Source organism: Colossoma macropomum, unplaced genomic scaffold (assembly GCF_904425465.1).
Source record: "Colossoma macropomum unplaced genomic scaffold, Colossoma_macropomum, whole genome shotgun sequence".
NCBI classification, from domain to species: domain Eukaryota; kingdom Metazoa; phylum Chordata; class Actinopteri; order Characiformes; family Serrasalmidae; genus Colossoma; species Colossoma macropomum.
This window is the reverse complement of record NW_023495965.1, coordinates 141,593-168,634: the sequence shown is the minus strand read 5'-3', so window position 1 is coordinate 168,634 and position 27,042 is coordinate 141,593. Positions and strand designations below refer to the sequence as shown.

Genomic DNA, 27,042 nt, shown 5'->3' with positions numbered 1-27,042 from the left:
AGGGCGCCCGCGAGCGAGTCCTCAATGAATGGCAGTGAATGGAGCTCAACGGCTAAAAACTAAAAGTTAAAATAGCTTCTAATCACTGAACCAGAACTTTCCTTTAATTGTAGAAAGTAGAAGGATGGATTTCACTAAAAAAACAAAGAAATCTCACCTGTATGTTTCCTTTTTATACAGCAAACGGGTTTTGGGCAGCAGAAGGCGGGCTTTACTGCTACTGAGTGCTGATTTTTTGGCGAGTAGAGCAGCTCATTGGCTGTTTGCGCTCACTGACATCCGTTTTAAACTCCTATAACTCGAGTTTAAAAGCTCTTAAAAATATAACAGCAGTGTTAAAATGTTTCTGTGTTCAGGAAATGAATGAATTATTTTACATTAAAAATGTTTCAGCATTTTTAAACTGTGATTTTGCTCAAATGATCCATATCAACCCATTCATTTTGGACTCGCTCGGGAGCGCCCCCTAGTGTCTGAAAAACCCAGAAGACATTGCAGAGTGGTAATTCTCCTCTCTACAAGTTCTCTGTGTCTACCAAACGCCACCAACGTTAGCGTAAAATGTAAATGTAGATAATAAGCTAACCAGTGTGATCATTTACAAAGCAGAATTTCCCAGTAAAGCTGGTCAACATCGGCCAAAACTGAGGACCGTCCTGAAGTAACCCTAAATACTCTTCTATTGGACAAGACTTCATGTTTGGCCTTTGGCTTAAAATGCCACTACATATTACTACATACTCGTCTCTGATGGATTATATTCAGGGTAAACTGCGTAAATTAGATTTAACCGTTTGTTGGAGTTTTCTGGCTAACTGAGAAATCCTGCTTCAGGAAGTAAATCTGAGTGAGCAGATATTACAAGCTGGACAGGGTCACGACCTTCAGAGGTATTACCGGGCAGCGGAAATGTTTGTTTGTCCAGCTTCTCAAATGATCTGGCTGTGTTATAAACAACCACAACACACTAAGGGGGCCGCCCCCCCCCCTTACCCCAAATGTAGTCAGTCAGCTAGAACGTTTGTTGTCTTCTGTAGTTTTAGCACTGAAGCTACAAGGCTAATGTAGCTAAGAAGTTATGGAGGCTTTACCAGTTAGCCAGTTAGCATGGTGCTAACTGCTTACCTGCATTATGACTTCACTAAAACCGTGTGGATTTTTTCAGAGACCTCGAATAGAGTTGACTGTGTGTTCTGGCTCATGCGTGTAGCTAGCAATGTAGCTAATTTGTAAAGAGGAATTTCCCATCCTCTACTGGGAATTCCTACTGGGAAAGTCAGGACGGTGTTCTCAACTCCAAGCTCAGCATATGATGTCAGATCTACACGACTGCTTACGTCATCAACAATAGCAAAGAACCACGTATTGACTTTTAAATGAGGTTAGCTTTAAATCAGCCAACGTAGAGACACAGTAGCTGGTTAATCTATAACACTGACCATAAAGCGGTCAGTTTTGAGATAAATACATCCTTTATTACTCACATCACCAACATTAGCTGGATAGCTTAGGTAACACTTTACTGCAGGGTACAGTTCATAAGGCTACATTACACCCCCATAATGTTTATTAATGCTTGTTCCAATAGGCGTCATCTGTCGTAAAGACTACTTTGATCAAAATTGGCAAATGTAACATTTATAATGTATAATGCCTGTTGGAATAAGCATTAATAAACATTTATGAAGGGTTATATCAGTTATCATGACAAGCTTATGTGGGTGTCATGTAGCCTTATGAACTGTCGTTACCCAAGCTATCCTGCTAATGTTGGTGATCTCAATAAAAATGTGTTACCCCAGCTTGTTGCTAACAATACTCGTTTTAATGGAGGCGTCTATGTTTTTCCCCACTTTGTAGCTTTTCCAAGCTAAACGGAAAGCAGCTTAAGCTTCCATTGTCTGTTAGCTGCATTAGCCTCATAGCGCCAGTGCAAAACTGGCTGACTGACCACATTTAGGGTAAGAAAATACTAAACTTTTCCTTCAACGCTCAGTCTGGATTGAAAATCCTGAGTAGGCCAGGCGCTCAGCTGTGCTCATAAATCCACCACAGGGTTGAGGATTTATCCTAAAAAGTCCTGAGTTTTTCCGAACAGCAGCTTGACTAACCGTTTCACCCCGACTCGCTCTGAATTTGTAGACTAACCTGTTCAGGTCGTTATTCTAATGGAAATGCAGAGCTACTTTTACAAGGATGCACATTTAGCTGAACTTTGAGCGCGAGTTACGTTCTAGAGCGCAGCGTTTATGGGTGTGCGGTCATTTCAGACCAGAATGTTTACTTTAACTTGCATGAATTGCACAAATGTCTGTTAGTTTTGACCTGTACAGTTCTGTGCTTTAGGTTTAGTTTTCGGTGAAAAACGGCCATAAAGTTATTCATTTATAAGGAGAGATTTTTTAGTACACACAGAAAATTTGCTGGATCGAGCAAAGAAGCTGTTGGTGATCTCAGAACAATGGACTGACCACCCCAGAGTCCAGAACTCAATGTGTTTGGGGGTACTTCACACTACACTAAATATATACATACATACATATATATATATATATATATATATATATATATATATATGTATGTGTGTGTGTGTGTGTGTGTATAGTCTGTTGTCTGAAGAAAACCTTGTATCTCCAAAATTGTAACTTTACAGGAGAAGGAAAATCTTACTTCACTTTTAATGTGAGTCAATGGAACCAGAATTCTTACCAAGCCATTTTGGGCCGTTTCTTTTGGTCCATTCACTGTGAAATTTACACACAATGTGAAGAACAACAGGCTTTTTCAAATTATGTGAAAAACTGAAAATGGAGATACCAGGTTTTGTTCCAACAGCACTTCCACACAGCTCTGTACAACGCAAACAAAAGGAAGCATCTGGCCTGCATAGCAGTGTAGCAGTGTTCTAGGGGTTTACTGATGTGTTTAAGTGGTTCTTTAAGGGTTCTTTACTAAAGAAGGTTCTATGTAGAACCACGAACACTCAGAGAACCATTTGTGCCATTAAAGGGTTCTTTGCATCATTAAATGGTTAAATGTGCTATAGATGGTTCTTTAAATAACCCTTTGGAAAAAGGTTCTACTGTTGTTACAATGTCAAGCCTGTTTGGTGCTATATAGAACCCTTTTCAAAAAGGTTCAATCGGAAAAACCCCTTCATGATAGCAAACCCTTTGCATGATTAAAGGGTTCTTTATGAGTGTTCATGGTTCTCATGGTTTACGTAGAACCATTTTCTTTACTACAGAACTTTTGAAGGACCATCTTTAAGTGTGTGCAGTGGTGCTGAATCAGGGTTAAAGTTGCTCTTTCTGTAAACACACTATACATTATGTACTATACATGCACTCAACCTTCAACTTAATCAAACACATATATATATATATATATATCGCTATTGTTGGAAGAGAACCTTGTATCTCCAAAATTTGTAACTTTACAGGAGAAGGAAAAAAACTTTATTTTTAATGTAAGTCAATGGAACCAGAATTTTTTCCAAATTATTTTGGGCCGTTTCTTTAAGTCCATTCATCAAGAATTTTACTCACAATGTAAAGAACAACAGGCATTTTCAAATTATGTCAAAATCTGAAAAATGTTCTGATAGCAGCGATAGCGATATATATATATATGTGTAAAAGCACAGTTGAGTGTATCATAGTCGTTTGCCCTATGTTGAGTAATTTCTTGCCTTCTTGCCCCTCGTTGGATGTGGCCTACCTCTAAAATACTCAAACTCTGTCAACATACTTGAATTGTCCTTTGCACACAGCAAATAATGTCAAAGCTGCTACTAAATGATGGTGTATTTTTTTTGTACATTTTTGTCTGTACTCTTATTATAATTTTCAAAATGTATTAAATTATTTTCAAAGACTTTCTCAGTCACTTTCTACGACTTCTGTCCAGGGCGTTTACTATATCGGGTGTTGATTTTAATGTGTAAGGAACAGCCTGGGGGACGGGAGGTGGCTCTATAGCACCATCTGGTGGACTTCAAGATCCATGATTTGGTTTTAAATGTAAGAGGACAGAATCTGATATTTTTATATAAAGATAACAGCGTTTCCCCTTAAAGGGTCAATAGTCTGCATTTCCATTGGTTTCTTTTCTTGACTGTGAGCGTTTTATGTGCTAAATATATGACCACGTTCCAAATTATATTCATTTTCAATGGAGTGTAGTGAATAAAGGCACAAAGGATTTTGGGAAATTCCCCAAGTAAGGTCTGTTAAAGCCGGCATCCCAAGCAGACTCTTTGGAAGTCTGCATTTTTCCCTTTATAGCCCTCAGTAGGACCAGCTTCCGACCATCGGAGGCCCTCAGATGAACCTGCCTGGCTCATTTGCACATGGACTTGGAGATCTTAGTCATTCAGAGTGGTTTGGTGTGAAATGGTTCAGATGTCTTTACAGTAGTGGTGATAGGAACCAGGGGTCGCCATGACTACAACACAGATATAGACATTTTATTTACTATCCAGAACCACCAGTGAACCTACACGAGTCTTCTGAGTTTATATGGAATGTTGATGATGGAAAATAGTGGAAAATCTGAAATAAGTTTTCTTTGGGGACTATTTTGCCTCACAGCGCCCTGCATGTATCCCTCCACCATGAATGGAGTTTAAGTTCTCTAAACTATCATAAAACAGTGTCTCAGTCATCAGGCAGTGAATTCATAACCATTTCATGTAGGAACTTTCTGTGAGGGAGCTTTTAGAGGTGGACGTCTGGTTCCTATCACCACCTCTGTAAGTGATTCTGACGTCTCTATAGAACAGAGCGTTTCACACCAAACCACTGAGTGAGCAGTAAAAAAAATAGTAATAACAATAATAATAATAAATCATCCGAGAGCAAACCTGGACACCCCCAGCAAAGATAAATACTCAAACCTGGTAATTAATACAAGGGAAAGAGATCAATAATAATAATAATAATAATAATAATAATAATAATAATAATAATAATAATGAGAAGAAGAAGAAGAAGAAGAAGCAGCCCTCCAGGGCTGGAGCTCAACACCCCTGACATCAATTCAGAGTAAATAAATAAAACACGCACTCAAATTGGCTACTACTAATTTTTATTTCTTAAAAAAAGTCAATTAGGTAATCATCAGATTAAAGAAATCAGTGATGAATCAATAAAGGTGGTGATACATCAGAGGGAAAAGGCCAGCGGTCATTTAAGGGTCATTTGAAGAGGGCGACTAGCGGAGTTACAGCTGAAGACGACGATGGGAGCAGCTAGAAGAGCTAGTAGTGCTGATGGTCCTCAAAGGGCTCCAACCTTTGGCAACAACTTGACGATGAGACGTTCGTTCAGCACAATGGAATCCAATTCGCATGATTTTCGCTCCGTTTCTCTCGGGCGTAGCTGAGGCCGCACGCCCACAGGTCACTCTAAGGGCTTTTCTTAAATACAGCGACACAAAGGAGACGGCTAGCGCCGCAAGTGCGGTGAACACACCCTTTTAAACTGGAATGTGACTCAGAAGCAGAGAGAAGTGACTTCTGAGCGTAAAAACCTTCAGCTACTCCGGAAACGAGGCTTTAATTCCGTTATTTGAATAACTTTCCCCCCTTCGGGGCTAAAGGCATCGATTACGCACTATAAAAGGGTCTTTGAGCGAACGAACAGCGAGAATCTGGCTGAATTTCATGGAATGTTCTCTTTTGAAAAGGAATCGTGATTTAATTATAGTAATAATAATAATTTAAAGATGTCCAAACGTGTCAACACTCGACGGCTCCGTGAGAATGATTACAAAAGGGTTGACGATTCACAACTTGTGCTGTTTTTTTGTGTTTTTTTTTTTCCTTTTTAAGTGTAAACCTTAAGATTAGATAGAAAAATCTGTTAAAATTAACCATTTTTTGTTACAAAGCCCTTAAATGACATCTAAATGTTATGGTTGAAAAAACAGGAGGTAGAATCAAAAAAAAAAAGAAAATAAAAGGAAGAAAAAAAAGAAAGTAAAACAAAGACGAGCACTTCTGTAACAAAACATTCTGCGGCTCCTGTGGTAGCTGATGGCAGGCGGCTGCAGGTCCCAAACTTAAGCTTCTTAATCTCCTTCCTCTTCCTCAGATTCAGACTCTACACGGAAACACAGGGAACAAATCAAATCAGCTTATTTAAAACACATTTATAGGACACTGAATAAAACACTCTGGAAACACAGGAGAGAAAAAGAGCTCTGGAGTGATGTTCCTGGGTTAACTGATGATGTGCAGCAGGCTTTAAGGTACACTTTGTCTCCGTTGATGGGCGTCAGAGGCGTTAGCCAATCAGCAGCGACGTGTATATAATCCCTGCTATATTAATAAGGGAGGGCAGTTGTGGGCTGGACGTTAGGGAACCAGCCCTGTGACCGGAAGGTCGTCGGTTTGATCCCCTGAGCCGACAGTACATGACTGAGGCACCCTTGAACAAGGCACCTAACCCCCAACTGCTCCCCAGGCGCTGCGGATAGGGCTGCCCACCGCCCTGGGCAAGTGTGCTCACTGCCCCCTAGTGTGTGTGTGGTGTTCACTGCACAGATGGGTTTAATGCTGAGGTGAATTTCCCCGTTGTGGGACTAACAAAAGGTAACTTAACTTAAAGGCAGCTCACAATGGAGTCTAACACTCCGCCGCTGCAGCCTGGTGTACCCAACTATTAAAGACGTTAGGAGATGGGTGTTGAGGTATTATACATGTATTTAAACCCAATTTTTCAGGCTCTAAAAATTCTTCGAAAGGAATGCCAATTCTCAGCTGCCGTAGTTCCAAGGCTTGCATAACAAGAGTGTTCAACTTACTATCGTTTCTGTTTAAATAAAAGTTTTGTCAGAGCTGAATGCAGCCCAGGTCTGCAGTAGGGTGGATCTCTAGGAGCAGGCCTTAAAAAAAGCCACTTGGTTCCTCAAAGAACCTTTCAGTTCTTCGAAGAACCTCTCTTTTACGATGTTGTTAAAAGAATCTTTTTTGTTGATTTCTTTTCCTCAATTTTCTCCACAATTTACTCCCAGTCCACAGTTTACTCTTCTCTCCCAGTCACACGACACCACCAGCGGTAGGAGACACAGACACCTGCGCTGACTAGCATTGCGCTAAGTGATGGGGAGACGGGGGGGGGGCATCCTACCCACCCTGGCTGCAGAATCACATGATCTTCCACTGATCGGGCAAATACAGCTCCAATCAGGAGCCCCTAACATGGACCTAATGTACTGCAAAGTGCATCGAAGTTCAACACAAAGCAACAATCTTCACAAAGCTGTTCTGTCCATATCGGTCAGCCTTAATTCTGACGGCTGACAAGTTAAAGTGTCCTGATATCGGTTGAATGAGAGATTAACATAACTGGAAAAACACTAAAGTGATGCAAGATCTGAACTACTAGGGTTTCAAATTACAAACTACAACCTGGAAATTTGCACAGAACTTCAGCAAATTAATCTCAGGCCATTTGGTTTACCTTCTTCCGCGTTCTTCAGCCACTCCACAAACTTTTTCATCTGCTCCAGGAAGACGCTCTTGCCTTTGGCCAAGTGGCCCTCGGTGTACCACTTCAGAATGGCCTCCTCACTCAGAACATCAGCTAGAAAATCAAACCGAAAATCAAATGAGACACTAAAGCTGCTAAATAAAGCATTACACGACTCTAGAAAGCGCACCAGACTGACTGGAAGAGAGGTACGTTTGTTCAGCTGCTGGTCAGTTTATATGGGGTTACAGTTCTGCGCTAGAAGAGTTTATGTACACTAATTAATCTGATCTTAACTTAGGAATTTTCTTATCTTACAGCATCTGATCTCCAGTTAGGAAATCTTAACCTACTCTATCTAAGTCAACAATCAGCTGTCATGTGTGTTGCCTAGCAGCCGACCATAAACACACAGCTGAAACGTAAACGTCAAAATTTTAGTGTAAGCCAAAGTTGCTGATACTGATGTAAAAAAAGGTCAAACAGAACTAAAGAGTGATAAACTAAGTAGTGAATACTGCGAGAGCGCCCCCTGCTGTTTATCAGAGCCGCTCCCCAGTTTCAGTCTCCATTTCCCAAACGCTTTAGCCGAGCGCGCTAACGTTACTCCTCCTAATAAACAGACACACGTTCAGCTCCGCCTCCTCATTATTCACCACCATCACTGTCATATTTCATCATCAACATTAACACACGAAGGTGATCAGAGGGGCGGTGGAGATCGAGTCTGCAGCGTCTGAGATCTTTAAAACGCAGAGTTAGAAAAGAAAATCATCTCACAGTGAAAGCAGCGTTTTACAGTAGAAATAAATGGAGCTCATTATGCTGGTAGTGAACTATGCTGCTGACTCAGCTGCCTAAAAACCATAGAAACGGACCTTAAACAGAAGTGAGGACCCTGTTGGGGTTCATCCTAAAGTTAGGACAGGATTTAGGAGGTTTAGTCTAGTTAGGATGTTTGTGTGATGCTGTTTTCTTATCTGGAGTTCATGATGAGATTATGAAGTTAGCAACTGATGTTCTGGAACAGCTACTGTCATAAACTCAGCCGTCATGGAGACTAAATAGATCAGATTTCAGAGTTAGGACGTTTCTATAACACACAGATCACTAGAATGCAGTTCTTCTAGACGTGGCACAAGAGTTGTAAAACTGCACTGATGCATTACGATGCAACGATTTGAATCAGGGAACTGAACCGCATCGTTAGAATCACAAATCAATTCGAGTTTGACAAAAAACAGGATTCTCAGGCTATTTTTAAACATCACAATTTTTAGGAATTAGCTGTACGCATCACACCTGCATGCACTCTAAACCAGATTCAGGACTTTTTTTTTGAATGCCCCAAAATAACCTAACTGAACTGTCAAAATTGGAATTATGATGCACTGAATCGTTTCCTAAAGAACTGCACTGACTCAAGGCGAGTTACCTTTATAGAGCAGCACCACGATCTTCTGGAAGGCCTTCATGAAGTGGATGTTGTCGTAGCAGTACTCCTGGATCTTCAGAAGCAGGGTGAGCTCAGACAGGCCCTGGGACGTGAATGCTTTCAGCAGGGGGCTGTATTGCTGGAACACCACAAGAGGAACGGTAAACATTAACAAAAAGACTCACTGAACAAAGTACAACCCACCCATCTCCTACCTTTACCAGCCACACCGAGTTACAGCTCTGTGCCCGGAAGGTTGCCGGTTTGATCCCCTGACAGTACGTGACTGAAGTGCCCTTGAGCAAGACACATAACCCCCAACTGCTCCCTGGCAGCCCGTGGATAAGGCTGCCCACCGCTCCGGGCAAGTGTGCTCACTGCCCCCTAGTGTTTGTTCACTAGAGTGTATGTGGTGTTTCACTGCACGGATGGGTGCAAATTGCAGAGGTGAAATTTGCCCACTGTGGGACTAATAAGGGTCATTTATTAATTAATACTGTCCAATATTCACAAATCCTGTAGCCAGACTGTTGACATTCCATCAGCATAACATGTACAAGCAGTCAGTGCTGGCTAAGACTCCAAATCCAGATAAAGCCCGTTTAGGTACAGATCAGTACCTCCAATTAATCAACACACTATCTGTGAGTCCTGATTATACATTACTGCCCACAATAACAGAGCCAGATATTCATAATTACCTTAAATGCTGGATCAGCGTTTACATTGCAGGAGATAAAAGCATACAAATTACTAGAATCAACTATTTGGTCAGTGGAGGGTCAGCGATATACTGTCTTTTCCAGCAACTACACCAAATATCGCGGTGATTGCAAAACTGTGTAGAAGCTGCGTATCTATTTGTACTAGTGCTGGTTCAAACATGATGACTTCAAAAGATCTAGCTGGCTTTGTGTGGAAGTGCAGCTGTTTCATTCAGCATGTCTGCACAGGCTGAGAGCTACATGATCAAACAAGACCTTCAGGAACGAGTCGTTTTCTGATAGAATGGCTGATTGTGCTGGTTTGTTTCTCTTCAGAACATCCTGTTTTCATATCATATTTTACTTCCAGGTTCCTGATGCTAATAGTGGATTTTTAGTACAAGGTAAGAACGTTCACACTGACTGACGTGCCTAGTACAGAAGATTTCAGGCCATCTCAATCAGGCCTACAGCAGAAGATAAGCACATATCTGGCTTCAAGGGAGAGAAACAGAAGCCAAAGAGCGCCACTTTTTCTTCAAGCCGCTCCAACTCATTTGTGTATTCTGGTTTAAATCGATATGGTTCTATTGCTACGTTCACATTACAAGCCTCGCTGCTCAAATCCAATTTTTTGCTCAAATCCGATCTCTCCGACACGACGGTTCACACTCACTTAGGTAAGTGACTCAAAGCTGTCATTAATGTGACGAACCGGCGTCCTGAAATGACCCTCATGAGCTCATCCTACTCAGTAACGTCACGTGAATGAATCACGTTCATCATCAGCACAAACTAACGAGCAGAACGAGCTTCGCTGAGAAGATCATTAACTCTGATCAGCTCTCAGCTTCATTATTAGAGCGAGACGAAGGAGAAAAAGGTGAGATGAGCTGCTTTTCCACCGTTTACAGGCTTTAACTTCTGTTCGGCGCTGTTGCCATGGTAACACTGAAAGATGGCACAGTGGAAAAAAAGCACATGAATTCAGATCTGAGCGTCACATTAAGGCCGCATGGTCGCATACGTATCCGATCTAGGACCACATATGAAAGTGGCTCAGGTTGGATTTGAAAAGATCAGATTTGAGTGTCTACACAGCTCTGAAAACATCAGATCAGAGTCACATTAGGGCAAAAAAGCCTTTTTTAAACAGACCTCAGTGTACTCAAGTCCTCAGTGTACTAATACTAGAAGAAATTAAAAATGATTTCGTGGGCCAGACAGGATCGTGTTGCAGGCCTTGCGTCTGATATACGGGGGTCTACAGGGTAATGTGGTGACACATCACAACTCCGACAACTTGCTCAAGTCTACCAATAGTACTTACAACTTGAGTGCAACTTCACTGTGGCAGATTGTGAAATTCATGAGTTTGGCGATCCCCATAAGGCGCCGGGTGCAGTGAGCGATACGTACCTTCAAGTGTTTGATGGCTTGTTCGGTGACGAGCTCCTCTTTCTTGTTCCACTCGACGGAGCTCATGACGCTGGTCCACACGATGCCGATCATCGTCTGCTCTGAGATGTTGGTCTTCTTCATCTCCTCACGGACGTACGCGATTATCTGCAGCAGCGGAGGAGACGGTTTTTAGCACAAGACAACACTTTACTACAGAAACTGAGCTGATCACGCAGCATACAGACTTACTGATACATGACTGCAGTAAAAATCCACCTGTGGACCGTCTTGATGTAATTATTCACACTTTATTTTATTCCAGTGCAAACCGAAAAGGGAAAAGCTTATCTATCCATCTGTGTCAAAATCTAGAGGGCAGGCGAACAGGCAGTTCAACAGAGTCACTTTAATAACAGGAGCTACATTATGAACCATAAAAGTGGAAACAAAGGTGAATTGCTGGGAGCTGAACTGAACGGCATTAAGGTTTTGTTCACACAGCAGGTAAAAGTGGCCCAAATCTGATTTTCTTACCAAATCTGACTTCGTTTGGCTGCTCACATTATCTTTTAAATGTGATCGATATACACACACACATCAGTCTGAACAGATCAGCTCCTAAACTGAACCTCATGTACAAAAGAACGCTGCTTCACGGCTCATCCAGAGGTGAACAATCACGACTGCCAACGAACGCCTGTCGCTCCTGGAGGATCAGCTTCATCTTCACCAGCATCACAGGAGCCATCATGAAGCTTCACTGACTGACAGCTGGGCTCATCACCCAGAACGTGTTCCCCGTAAAAAGGGCGCGGTCACTTCTTTAGTTCGCGTCCTCTGATTCTCTAAACTTTGCCTTCAGCCTCGTTCTCCTGCGGCCGCGTTCGGACATTTCTTTCGAAATCTCTTCAAACACGGAGGGTCTCTTCTAATTTTTGGACAGAAACATCAGACTAAATGTTTATGAGTCTCAGCAGAGCGAAACGATGACAAATGTCGAGTTGTATTGACGTAAAAGTCTCATGAATTCCGATCTGGCTGTTCAGACAGAGTTGCTTTGCCGCAGATCGGATACGTATCGGATTTCAGTACCACATATGAAAGCGTCTCAAATCAGAATTGAAAATGTCAGATTCGGTGTGTTTCTGTTCACACTGACACACAGACACACATCTGTGTCACATATGACGAAAAAGACCAGATTCGGGCCACTTTTACCTGCTGTGTGAACAAAGCCCAAGTCAAAGTTTGACAACTGTATTTCCAATTTTTATGCTTCCTGCATGTCATGACTTGCGTACTTCTGGCATCTCACTTCCCCATAATTCACTGATGGGAAAATGTTTGTTATTTTTTTTATTATTTATTGTCTATGGAAAACTACAAAGATGACGTTTCTCTGCCATAAAGACCTGTTTGAGCTCTTTATTTAGAAAGGCTGTAATTTTTTTCTGCTAATCTTTCTCTGTGAGAGCTGAAAAGTGGCAGCAATCTTTTTAAAAATGTTCTCGTCTTCTCGTCGGTGCAGCTCTACTTCTCCACCATGCTGTTTGGGGCTGTCGTAAGAGGCATATGAGGGGAAAGTTTTGTTGACATCCACAAAATTTAACCAACAATTTCTGCTTCCATAGTCTACATCTACAAACTTCCTGAAGCATTAAAAAAATTTTTTTTGGAAACGTAGCTGGTCATGAGCCCAAAGTGACAGGAAGCCAAATAAGGAACAATAACCCAATCAATTAATATCATAAATTAACTGATTACAGAATAGGATTATTGGGGATTCACCAACTGTTCTAAAGAAATTTCTTAAACTCAGTTTTCACAAAGACTCGTCGTTCACCAGTGTTCTCTTATGTGGAATTTGTTCTTAGGTAAGAACAGAATCTACACCCACTCAAGAGCACAAAGGTGAGAACAGTTCTGCGCTTTAAGAACACGTCATGAATCTGATGTAGACTTTCTCAGGATCTTTCTCAAGAACACACTTCAGAACAAACTTAGGAAGAGACCGGAGAATGAGGCCCAATGCTAGCTGCAGCCCAGCTCTCAGAAACTAAGCGCAGAAGGCAATAACTGGCTTCAATATTGAAAGGAGTGTGACACGGAGGGGAAGAAAAAGCCTGTAAAGCTGGCGTACATCTTTTAGGGTCTCTCCGCGGGACATCTGCTCCTGCAGCTCTTTCTGGAGCTCCTTGCGGGCGCCAATGGACTGCTGGTTACGGGCGAAGTCGGACAGCTCCTTCAGCCCAGCGTCCGTGAAGTATTTGGAGAAGTGCTCGCAGCTCCGCTTGTTTGCCGGAAACAGCTCCTACAACACAAACAAACAGGACGTGTAAGTATTAAACTAGATCTAATGCAGTCTTAAAAAAACCCACAGAGCATGTCACCACCCCGACTCGGCTCACGAAGGGCTTGATGGTTTCTCTTGATTGAAACCTGGAGGAGGGGACAAAGAGCGGATTTCACATCAGCCCTCTGCTTTGAATAAGAGCAGATTTGTTTTTAATTTTTGCATAATTAAGGGGCTGAGATGTAAACTGAGTCATTCAGGGTTGCTTGGTGGTTTTTATATCCATCTTTTTTTATTTTCACTTTTTTTATAATTTTAATTATTTTAGATTTTTTATTTTACTTGTATAATTCTGAAGTTTAGTCTTTCCGTTAATATCTTGCATTTTTTTATATTAGCTTATTTGTTTTATTCCCAACCTTTTGTTGTTTATGTACCGTTAGGATTGCTGCCCAATGCTCCATTCTACTTGCCAAGTCATTTTGTTCACAGTGGTGGTGATAGGAACCAGACGTCCACCTCTAAAAGCTCCCTCACAGAAAGTTATTATAGGAAATGGTTATTCACTGCCTGATGTCTGAGACACTGTTTATGATAGTTCTGAGAAGATTTCAGCCTTAAAATCAATTCATGGTAGAGAGATATATAATATGCAGGGCGCTGTGAGGCAAAATAGTCCCAGATGAAAACCACTCTGAATGATCTGCATCTCAACCACTGAACTCTGCAGAAATGTTGAAAAATTGGTGGAATTCCCCTGGAGATTAACTCAGTGAGCTCAGCCATCTATGCAAACTTTGTTTTGCAAATATTATTTTGGAGAGGTGTGAAAATCCAACGTACATAAAACATGAATAACTGCTTTGTCTGGCTTTAACCCAGTTTAGAATCGTGGTTTATTGTCTTTCCTTGTTGCTGCTTGCTGTGCAGCCTTCAGCTTGCCAGCTAGCAAAGCACTGACTATCATCAATAATGTATAACAGATGTCTTGCTAAATAAAGCCCAGTTTGAAAACTGCAAATCTAACGTGGCTTTTGAAAAATGTAATTTCCATTTTGAGGTTTAATTAAGGAATTAAGCTGGATTACAACAATTTCTATGGAAGTTCTGCTGCTGAGGTCGACACATTAATGCAACCTCTCGCCCCTTCAGCTACCATTATAAAGGAATGACCACTAACCTTTTAACTGTTGCCCCATTTTTACCTGAAACAGTGTACCCACGGTAAAAGGGGGCGCTGTTCCCACATACTTTGGACTACAGTCATGATTTTGGTCTCATCTGAAAGTCATCTGAATAACTGAGTCTAGACCCGAGGCGTTTATTTTCTCCTGACTCAAAGATCTCTAATCTGATCTCTGACTCTTGGCGTGTTATCAGACCATGTTTGGATTATGGTGTCTCTGTGGAGGCGGAGAGGCTCTGAAGGTGAGGACACACAGATCTTCCAGTGTTCGCTCATTCGGTGCTGATGCTGCAAATGAGACGATCGTCACTGCTGTGAATAACGAATCAAAATGGTTTGCAGCGATAAAATCCTGAGATTTTAAGCTTTAACAATATACTGCATCACCATATTGCCGGACGATTTCATGCATAAAAATGATGTAAGCGAAAGTGAATTTTTTGATACACGTGTGCCGGTACAGTGACCTAGAAAAGCTAATGGGCAGCAGATGTGTTAACACAGGGAAAACCCAAGGTCCCCATGTTTCTAGTTAAGAACCACTGAAAAGAGGAGAAAATACCACTAAGACTACACAGCACTGAATCTCTGGTATTCAGCCGAGTTTCTATACTCTACCATCAGCCTGTTGTCCATGCCAACTTTCCGCAGACTGGCAGCGACCGAGTTGATGTCCTTCTCGTTGATCCAGGATTTAAACAGTTTGACAGCGAAGGCAGCAGAAACACCTACAAACCAAAAACATCGTATTCCTCATTAATGCACATTAAGCCCAGGTACAGCGGCTAGAGACACACCGGAGATCAGCTGGCGTCGTTTACCTTCTTTGACCAGGTTCTCGTTGAAAAGGCTGTTCAGGATGGAGGCTGAAATGTTCCCATTGGCCAACAGGATGCCAGTCAGCATGGCCAGCTTGTTACGCTCCGACTCTGTGAACCCTTTTAAAAACAGCAGCAGCTGCGGAGCCGAAAACAGACAACCAGATAAAACACTCAGCAGCACAAAACAGGGCTACCCATTCAGGGAGCTGAAAATTACAATAACTAAATATCAAATGACAGTTTATGGCCAAACACACAATCCAACAGTTTAACTCAATGTTCTGTTAGCTTAACTAAACTATTAGAGTCCAAGTCTGAACAAAACCTAGCCTTTTTGGTCATATGAGACTGTCTGAAGAGCCACTCTGGTCAAATCACACATATTGTTGACTTTAAGTGAAGTTATCACACCCTCCACAGAGAACAAAAATGCTATTTTTTCTGCACAATTTATCTATGTACTATGTTTAAACACTCAATATCTTAAATTCAGCACCAAAAAAAGTTAGTGCTTTAAAATGTGCAGAACTGTTCTCTGTAGAGGATGTGTTCACCTATTTACACTGAAAACCAAGAAACACATGGAATTTGACAGGGGTGCCAAAACTTTTGCATACCACCATAACTTCAGACCAACTTCAGCGCCTTTTCTGCTCATCATACTTAAGCGTAGTTGTTATTAATGGGTGAAATGGAGCTCTACTGACTGATACGACTGCCAGCTGTCAAACGCAAACAGGCAAATATTGTCAGTTCTCAAGTGTCTCGTTTCTTAAACAGAGGATGACAACTGTGGAACCTTTATCAGCTCATCTTATCAGCCAGCCGGGATCACAAGAGACTTCACTAAACCTCCTAAATCCTGTCCTAACTTTAGGATGAACCCCAACAGGGTCCTCACTTCCATTTAAGGTCAGTTTCTATGGTTTTTAGGCAGCTGAGTCAGCAGCATAGTTCACTACCAGCATAATGAGCTCCATTTATTTCTACTGTAAAACGCTGCTTTCACTGTGAGATGATTTTCTTTTCTAACTCTGCATTTTAAAGATCTCAGACGCTGCAGACTCGATCTCCACCGCCCCTCTGATCACCTTCGTGTGTTAATGTTGATGATGAAATATTACAGTGATGGTGGTGAATAATGAGGAGACGGAGCTGAACGTGTGTCTGTTTATTAGGAGGAGTAACGTTAGCGCGCTCGGCTAAAGCGTTTGGGAAATGGAGACTGAAACTGGGGAGCGGCGACGCTCTAATAAACAGCAGGGGGCGCTCTCACAGTATTCACAACCTATAGTTTATCACACTTTCGTTTTGTTTGACCTTTTTTACATTAGTAACAGCTGCTGCAACTCACATTTTACGTGATGGCTGATTGTCGACTTTGAACGAGTAGATTAAGATTTCCTGATTGGAGATCAGATGCCGTAAGATGCGATAAATTCTAAGTTAAGATCAGATTTGCTTCTGTAACACGAATTAGTAAAAATCTTAACATATCCTGTCAGATCCTAATAGGAGGTTTCTGTAATATGACCCCAGAGAAAACAGAGGTGTTTCTGAATGTGACTCTTCCCACACTCACCTTCTTGATCTCCTCCTCAAACCCTTTCTCCAGGTACTTGTACCGCCTGATCAGCTTGTTAAAAACCTGCAGACAGCGAGTTCAGACATGTTTATTATAAGGGGGAAAAAGGCTTTCATTCTGTTTCAGCCCTGCATTAAACCCAACACATGAATGTACTCGCACTACACAGCATTTAGGAGGTCAGTGAACATTTACTGACTCTTTCGGTCAGTAAAAGTGACTCAGATTAGCCAGTTTGACCTACAGGCACTTCACCAGGGCCCGGATTCATGAAAGTTAATTAAAAATCTGAGTTTTACTTAATTTCATTCTTAAAGGTTATAAAAAAAACTTACCTTTAGAACAAATTTAAGAACAAGTGTTATTATTGAAAACATCAGGTTCTTAAATGTTTAACCTTACGATATCCTCACACTCATCTTAGGCCATAAGAGCTGACAAGAGCTTCCGTCACATCCCACAATTATCAGATTTTCCAAGCAGCACTTTTTTCTGTTGGCTGTTTCCACCTCCATCACCTCTAGATCTTATTTGCATACATTTTTTAAACACTTGCTTCGATGCATTTCCTCCATTTTGCTCCTCTGAGTGGATTAAATAATGAAAATAAGAGTCACTGCAAATTAAAAATGTGTCTTAGCGTTTATGGTGAGCTGTAAAATGCACCACGGCTATATAAGAAAATAAGGAACTAATTAAGATTATCTTAAATGCAATTCTCAAAAAATGTTCTCAAATATTCTCTTAAGAACATTCTTACAAACGTCTTGGTGTTTGTCTTAAGAACCTCTGCGAGTGTTTTCTTTAGAAAGCTTTCATGTATCCGGCCTCTGGTGCTTCAAATGCATGTCTAGAGGACACAACTGCAGGAACTGATCCTCCCATGTACTCAAGAATAATGGTTCTTCAAAAGGTTCTTTAGTAAAGACAATTCTATATAGAAGCATCAACACTCAGACCCCTTCGCATGATTAAATGAAAAGGGGTCTTCAGATTGATGAAGAACGTGCTGTAGAATGTTCTATATAGAACCCTTCAGTAAAGGGTTCTTCTATAATGATGTCAAGCCTGTAACAATAGAAGAACCCTTTTTGATGCTTTTTGTATGACTATAGTTTTCATACGTGGCACTACAGATTCTATTTTATCTGTTCCAAGTTATTAAATCTCAAACTAAATATCGTGATCACATAATGAAAACGTCACCCACTCCAACAAATCATACTACTAGTCAGTTTTACTCGCATGTTTACTACAAACTCAAGACCACTGACTTAAAGGTGACACTTCAGCTGCAATCACTTCGACAGATTCTTTAATAGATCATAGTTATAATTACAGATATTTAAAATTATGGTGTTTAGAAAGTGTGCACTAATTTTTTGAAGAAAACTTCTTCCACAGCCATTTTCAAACATAATTATCCAAATAAAGAGATATGCTTACATAGAATGTTCTTATTTATGTATATAAGAAATATGCTTATATAATACATCTTTAAAAAATACATATACACTTCTATAGAAAAATGCAGGAATATGCTTTAGAATTTACTAAAAGTATTTGTAAAGAAATACACGCTCACATAGAACATTTTATTTAAAACAACATATGCTTATATAGGATATTATAAAAGACATGCATGCTTCGAGAATCTTACTAAAAGACAGTAAAACAAATGATGCACTTAATTGTTTGTAATCAAACCGTTGTGATTTGCTTTACAAGGCTAGAAAGTAGTTACCTGAGCATAAGCTTGCATTGTCTCCAGGTCCTCATTTGCCGTGAAGAGACAGTACTCAGTACGGGTCATGTCATCAGATAGGGTCCCACCTGGGGCTACAGCACAGAACAGACATAATTACTCCAAGTGAAAGACCTTAACATTCTGCAGCTCTTTAAGTGGAATTAAAGTACACTCTGATCATTTGTACCACCAGTAACCACTGAACTACTGTAAGAAAAGAACTGCAGAAACCCCTCAATGTGGAACACTGTACAGTTTAATAACAACCAGTATAACCTTATTACCCCATACAGGATACCATACAGCACATTTGTGCCATTGACTGCATAAATGTATTTGTATATTTAATTATTACAAGCTCATGAATAAACATGTGCTAATAGTATTCTGAAAAGATCCAGTATGCAAAATTATATATCAGAATTACCAGAAGAGGCAACACAGGTTTACCTTAAAAATAAGATCATATTGGTTGAACTGTATTCAATCATTAATGTTCTAAATCCACCTTCACAACTACACGGATTATCAGTGCATCTGTGACTTGTTCTGCTTAATCTGTGCTTGATGGCCCAATTACATCACAGGGTGTTTTGAAATTCTCAATTTAAATTAAATACTTTAGGATTTTCAATATCACAGCGTACAATATCTGATTTCTTGACTTAATCCTTCACTGTGGAGCTCACTACCACAAAACCACACAAACATCTTTAGTCAGAAATTTTAAAAGCCAGATTAAAACATCTTTTTACTTTTGCTTTTATCGAGTTTTATTTTTTGTATAATTATGAGCAATTACTCTTTATTTAATTCACCCCCCAGAAATACAATTCCTTGTCCACCCAGTTCCATTATTATTCTCTTTACTCTTTATGCTCTCTTTTTATTTCTGCCTACTTTATGTCTATTTTTTTATTCTATTTTTATTTCTGCCTAATATATGTAAGTTTATTTGCAATTATACGTCTTGCTACTGTAACACTGCAATTTCCCTTCAGGATCAATACACGTTTATTTTTACATTAACCATTTAAAAAAATCATTTCCTTTTTTAATGCTTTTATTCAATATATATATTTGCCTTACTCCTCAAAAAGCATTCGCTATGTAAACAATAATTTCAAAGTTCAATAATTTAAAATGCAAAACGCAATTTCAATAAATTATTTTAATAGTTTTACAATATTATTAACAATAATAAGCTGCTCCCATATTGGATATAGTTATGCAGCAAAAAGGTAAATTTCCCTTAAACACAAAGCGTAATAATCATTTATTTTATTGTTACTTATTATAATTATCACCACCAGAGGATTAGAAGGAGCTAAAGCCTGCAGCACACGTTCTCCGTGCAAACTGGTCTTTGTCCGAGAGCGGTTCCTTACCCAGCATTCCACCGGCCACCAGGATGTCGAAGAGTGTCTCTGCATACCGGCGATAGTCGAGCTTGGCACCAGAGGCATCAAGGAACTTCGCAACCGCGTCCAAGTCAGTGCCAGTTTGGTTCAAGCCTTGCACGATACTTTCTTGAAACTGAGAGGGATCAAATCTCTCCTTTTCATCTGATAAAGAGGGAAAAACCCAGTTTAACACATTGGCAGCGTTACAACATCTGCAGCAGATATGAGTACATCTCACCCCGCCCGTCGCTCACCTCTTTTCCGAGTCTTAAAACGCTGGCCGGTTAGCGTTGGCTTTTGCTGCTTTTGATTATTCATAAAAGACACCTGTTAATGACAAAAACAGGGAACGCGGTTAGCGGCCAGCACAGCTGACAACATACTGACCTACAGGGGCCACAGGTCACATTACAGAGACACTCACATGCTGTAATAAACACCTGTATATACAGGTCTCCACTACAAGGACTGACATTTAACAGTGCGCCAAGGCATCATAAACTACTGCCAGTTAGCAGCTTGTTAATCATAATCAGCCCACAATTAAAATAAACTGATACTGTCAGTCATCCTGAAACCAAAACTGACTTTCCGGCAATATTAGGCAATGCACGGGCACAACTCACTACATTATATACCACATATTATACATTTAAAGGACAAAATTTCTTCAAATTTCACCTGGTTTTCCTCAAAGGCCATTTAAAATGACAATTCTCAAAATTGCACTGATTTTTGATCATGTCCCAATACAAATTATGTACATTAGGTCTTAAAGTTTAAGGCTAATAAGTGTCAAGTGTTTATAGCAAACTGCAACACAGTACCGGCAATTACATACATACATACATATATACATATACATATATATATATATATATATATATATATATATATATATATATATATATATATATATACACACACACACACACACACACACAGACACCTTTTTTGTCCAAGCATCTCGTTTACAGTCTTTCTTGGCAACAACCAAAACTAGGCATCTGGGTGCGCCTTATCTATTTTTGTATTGTTTATAGCTCAATTACACTGTTTAAGATTACAAGCCACTTTTGTAGCTTTGCTTTCAAATAAACTGTGTTTATCGGAGCCAAACCAACAGCAGTCTATAATTAAATGCAGGATGGAGCTATTTTTAACACAAAATATGGGAAATCAAATCAAGTTCTGACCTCAGGATAAAGAAAATCGCACCAAACTTGATAATGTTACATCCTTTCTTCGTTGTCCTTTGATAAAAACATTTTCTTTATAGAGGAGCCTGTGTCCCCTTTAGCTATGAGCCCATCAGAAAGAGCGGGCTGGGCTCCTTTCACTGGAAAACATGGCCTGCCTTCATCCAGAGAGGGAGAAGGAGGAGATACGGCAGGCTACACGTTTCTCCTCTGCACCGACTGATCTCCAGCCTCATTTTCTGGGCTTTTTGAGTGGTTATTAACCACCGATTAAAGCTGCTGCTGTAAAACAAACCCCTTCTAAGGCCTGCTTGACTATTTTTAAGCTTCGATAATGCAAGAACACCGACATTTCAGGCTTTTAAGGTTTATAACATTATTACACAGAACCTAAAGTGACATTGCAATCATTGGATTATAAGGTGTGGCCACAAATTAATATAACGAGGCCACCGGTTCATAGACAGTAGCTATGGCTACAAGTTAAAGCAACACTATGTACGATTTGGGGATTTGGAGACCCCTCTGGTGGAAATATGTAATTGCGACGCACGGACGAACATCTTTTAACATAGTTTGTGCTTTCAGACCCCCCAAGCAGATGAATCTGACTTTTGCGAGTTTGTTGAGAGAAAATTTAAAGTAAACTCAGTGTAAACTTGGTGAAGGAGCGTCTTCTGAGGATGCGAGTGAATTATCTACCACTGTCACCACATCCTCATCAGTATGATGTTGATTTTGAGATCATGTGAGGTCTAAACATCGAGCCGGACCTTTTTTTAGAGTCTGTGTGTGACGTTGATACAGAAAGACGTACGACGTGGTGTGAAAAACTCAACGCCTCTGACTTTTAAATCAATTATTACAGGCTTTACAGGGCTAATCACAGTGTTCCTTTTCCTCCATACACTAATGATACTTTTCAGCTTTTTAAAAAAAAAATACATAAAAATACTTACATTGTGCTGCTTTAATGCATTGAGGCCACATGTTAATGCATCAAAGCCACCAGTTAACACATTGAGGCCTCTAGTTAAAACACTGAGGCCACAAATTACTACGTGGAAGGCACAATTTAATGCATTGAGAGCACAAATTTATATATTAACGAAACAAATTAACACATGAGCCCACAAGTTAACACAAAGTTAACTCGTGGCCTCGATATATTAATTCTATGTTAAACCTCAGGGGCAGGGCACATTATAGCACCGCCATTTCACATTATTTTACATTTTATATCATAAAAAAAGTTAGTAATTACATCGTATACTGGCATTAAAACACTGTTTATGGAGTTTTATTCGTACGTTAAACGCTCTGTAACCTCCGTTAAGGGGAACTTGTGCTAAGCTAAGGCCGCAAACTTGACAATAACGGGAGCCACGAACGATAAACTACCACAAACCAACACCGCTAACCTTCATGTTTAAGAGGTACAGCTGGCTTTATTGCATATTTAATGTAAATATTGTTATTATTTAATCAAATTAAACACATTTCGCTCCGCCCGCTTTGCCGAACCGACTTCCAGCACGTTAATTAGCGGTTAGCCTGAAGCTAAGCTAAGAAAAGCGGCCAACCAAAGACATTTATCACCAAATAAACCGCCATCCGCGAACGACAGCTGGTGTAAAAGGAGCCTTAATGCTCTGAGAGGCTGTGACAGAAGGAGAAAGTGAGTTTTCAGACGTAAAACGGTTCAAACTCACCGAAATTAATGCAGATAATAAACGGCTTCAGTCAACGGCGAACAAAGCGGTCGAGTCCACACAGCTACAGGCCCGCAGCGCATGCGCAGACGGCGTTTTACAGTGCCGGCGCGTGCGCAGCACGAGGCGTGGACCTCAACCACTGACTAAAACGGTTTTATATTTGCTGAATATACAAAAAAAAACACCACCGTGGATGACGAATAACGAAATAACAATAATAACGTAGGACTAATAAATCGGTATTAAAACAGGCTTCGCTCGCTTGTATGGCGTTCTTCGCGTTTGACCGGGCGGCGCATTTGTGAGAGTGGAGGGGGGGACAGAAGTTTAGGATGCTGTTTTTTTCTCATTTTCGCGCCTAAAATTAAATAAATACTAATTTAACATACCTACACAAGTGTATACATATATACTAGATCAATTTACATATATGTATCTTCGCTTAATCGTGTTTGTTTAAGCCGTGTGAGAGTAGACTCCCCCCTTTTGACCGGCTTCAGTCGCCCACGCTGTTGTCATCAGGCTGTGATTTGGTGTGTAGGCCCAACATGCGGTGCTCTCAGTTTAGAAGAGTGAAGATGTAGTTTTAGGGGTTTAAATACCTTTTCATGTAACCCAGTCTATCATATGACAATCCTGAACGTTTTATTAAAGTGTTCTCTTTAATTTGTGGTGGAACTTTTCAGCGTATTTCCCAAGTAGGCACAACACAGCTACCACTGTACTGACACTTTCACTGTGCACTGTACACTGTAATGCTGATGTAACCCTGAGTTAGTTATGTCTGTAATCTGTGCTTTTAGTTTACCTCATACCAATCAGTGCCTGCTGCCATGTAAATACAACAAATCTGTACACATATAGATTGACATCTTGTACATCTTCTATCCATATCTTGATTAATCTGGAAGATTCCTATATCAATATTGTATCCTTTGTGTACCTGCATCTCATTTATTATCTACCTCAGACTAACTGCACATACGGAATGTGTACAACAGTCCATTTCATAGCATTATTTCATAACTTATTACTGTATAACTGTATAACTGTACATTGGAAATAGTACACTACTAGTGTATATTGTGTATATGTGTATATTGAATCGGTGTATACATATTTCTTTCTGTTTGTATATATGCCTATAGATTTTAATTTTTTTGTATTTATTCTTCTTTTTATATTGTTTTACCCTTGTTATTAATACTGTCCTGTGTTGTGTGACTGATACTGGCTGCAAAATTTCCTTCAGGATCAATAAAGTATCTATCTATCTATCTATCTATCTATGTAAATATGCAAATACATATGCAAATAGAAATACTTTTATTTCTCTTGTGCTTTAACTTATGTCTAGATGTATTTCTAGTTTCTATTTTTCTGCATAGTATATGTAAGTGTATGTGCAGTTATATGTCTGGCTACTGAAACACTGCATCTATCAACACATTCTGCTGTACTTAAAAAGATGGTTCCTAATAGGTTCTTTATTAAAGGAACCATGAACAATGGACTCTCCAAGAAGACAACCAAACAGGTTCAGATGAATCAGAATGCAGCTGCCAGAGTCTCACTAGGAGTAAAAGAAGCCCCCCCCCCATCTTAAATCCCTACACTGGTTCCCAGTCAGTCAGTCCTGCTGAAGGTGAAGACTAAACATGGAGAAGCAGCGTTTAGATACTATGCCACTCTTAAATGGACCCAGTGGACAGAGAGCATAAGAAGAGCCCCGACACTGGACACTTTACATCAGCCTGAAAACGATCCTGTCTGAGCAGCTTTCAGCTCAGTTTAAACACTGATAGCGTTTCTAGACCCTTTTCCTCTCTAACAGCACTTTATTATCCTGATTTTTACATTTTTTACATTTTACATTTTAACTGAATTTCTCTAATCAACAGTTACCAGAACATTTACTTGCAGTTATTGCTGCACAAGAGGGCCACACCAGATACTGAAAGCAAAGGTCCACATACTTATGCCACTCAGATCTGTAATATTGGATCATTTTCCTGTCTAATATTTTTTTTCGTGTTTATTTAATTTGGTTCTCTTTATCTACTATTAGGAAATCTGATGTTTTAGAAATATGTATTAAGAAATATAGAGAATTCAAAAGGGTTCACGAATTTTTAAGCCCCCCCTGATAGCGAGAGGATAGTGGACCACTGTTGGGCCGCTAATGGCAAAGCTGGCGGTCCACTGGCATTTCGCTCAGCCTTTTCTGGGTGGCCCACCGGCGGTTAAGCAGAGTATTAGCCAAAATTCCACTTATCATCACTCATTTTCCACTCATAGTACAGTTTACTGATTTTTCCTTCCTTCCTTTCTTTAGTTATACTTTGTACATTATTTTAGTAGATAGTTTTAAACCAGCGCAGTGTCAGCAACAACATTTTCTATAAAATCATTTTATATCAGGCCTAATCATTTTTTTTTCTCTCAGTTGTTTGTAATATTTGTCTAAGTCTATTTTCTAAAATAAAAGTCTCTGTGCATCTAAAATCTGTTTGAGGAAATTAAAAACTAGTTAAAGTTTGTATGCAGGACTGTAATCTGGGTGGTCCGAGGTTGGACCAGCAATGGCAAACAGTCAGTGTGGTGCCGACCTTATTAAGCCAGAGGACCGATATATGCTCGCTAACTGGGCCACTGTCCGTGCGGAAAAACTTATTGGCTTTGGAACATTTTTGTTTTCCATATGATAAGATAACAGCGATTTTATAAAACTCTGTTCATTTTTTCCATACAGACAAAACAGCTGAGAGCTGGTTTTCCTTGAAATGTCATTACACTGACTACAAAATGACATTACAGATTCTAAAAATTACAGATTCTAAACTCCTGTTTAGTGACCAATACAGTCTGTGCTGTATTGGTCAGTTTAGAGACTGAATTATTGCTCCAATATAGCTGTGATGTGCCCAGCAGTGGACTACAGACTGTCCAGGTCATTCTTTTCTTTCTCCATGGCCACTTTGTTCTGTGAGTGCAGATATCACTGTAGATATATGAGCAGGTTGTTTTGTCTGGACTGAAACTTCTGTTTCTTTTTATGAAGCCTGTGAGACACAACACAGTCTCTGTTAGGGACACAGTATACATGTAGCAACTTCAGAAACTGTGAGAAAGAATGAGAATTATTTATCTACTGCCAAAAAGATGAACCTGAAGGTTTCACGTTATGCATGTTACTCAGTGTTAAAGCCCATTATAAGGAAAAATGGTTTAAGCCCTTAAAATCTCAGGCTTATTACATACTAAGGATTATTACTCAGTAACTACAGGGACTAAACTAAACTGCCTGAGCTATTCTTAGGTTATAGAAGTGTGTAATAAAACTTTGGGCCATTTAAGGGGATAAAAAATGTCTTAGGAAAGCCAAATATCTCACAATTCCTGATGATCATATGATCCTGATGATACACATTGCCTACTGCCATACAATAAAATACAACAGTTTACATCGGATTTTTTAGGTGCCACGTCATTATTTCACCTTTAAACTCACTAACTCATAATTTTGAGTTGATATTTCATCATTTTGCCTTAGTAATTTGTAATGTTGAGTTGTTATAGTTATTTTGAACTATTATCTCATTATTTTACAGAGATCTGCTGGTGACATCCTGTATAAATAAAAATAATGCATGGCCACGACTTAGTAAGGTGTGGGAATGAGATAATTAAGTCGTGGCCATGACTTAGTAAAGCTTGGGAACAAGATCCTAATGCGTAACCATGACTTAGTACAGCATGATCCGTTCCCACGCCTTACTAAGTGGTGACCACGACTTAATTATCTCATTCCCACGCCTTACTAAGTCGTGGCCACGCATTACTTTTATTCACATGGGATGTCATCAGCAGGGCTCTGTATTATTTCAGCTTCTAAATTACCTAAGAATGAGCTCAAATGGATGATGAACCTTGGGAGGTGGCGTTTCACAACATCTAATACATCACATGGAATCACAGGTTCATTGTGTAAAGTTCCTGTTCCACTGCTAACCTGGTCCAAGTTCAGTTCTATGCAGCTCAGGAGGAAGTTATTCCACCATGGCATCTAGAACCGAGC

General features: G+C 40.0%; 1 protein-coding gene across 2 annotated transcripts; it reads right to left on the bottom strand.

The window, feature by feature from the left end:
* Positions 1-5,071: 5,071 nt before the first annotated feature.
* On the bottom strand, positions 5,072-23,043 carry bzw1a (basic leucine zipper and W2 domains 1a). Of its 2 annotated transcripts, XM_036564301.1 has the most exons (12): positions 22,962-23,043; positions 20,305-20,377; positions 20,036-20,212; positions 18,645-18,739; positions 16,898-16,963; positions 15,316-15,451; positions 15,113-15,222; positions 13,156-13,326; positions 11,034-11,180; positions 8,911-9,049; positions 7,467-7,589; positions 5,072-6,104 (listed from the first exon to the last, which is right to left on the bottom strand). In XM_036564301.1, exons 2-12 carry the CDS (start codon positions 20,366-20,368, stop codon positions 6,073-6,075), a joined length of 1,260 nt encoding a protein of 419 aa, XP_036420194.1. In that variant the 5' UTR covers positions 20,369-20,377; positions 22,962-23,043; the 3' UTR covers positions 5,072-6,072. The 2 variants fall into 2 exon arrangements, with proteins under 2 accessions (XP_036420194.1, XP_036420195.1); XM_036564302.1 differs by lacking the exons at positions 20,305-20,377; positions 22,962-23,043 and having other exon boundaries at positions 18,734-18,739; positions 20,036-20,080.
* Between the last annotated feature and the right edge of the window lie 3,999 nt (positions 23,044-27,042).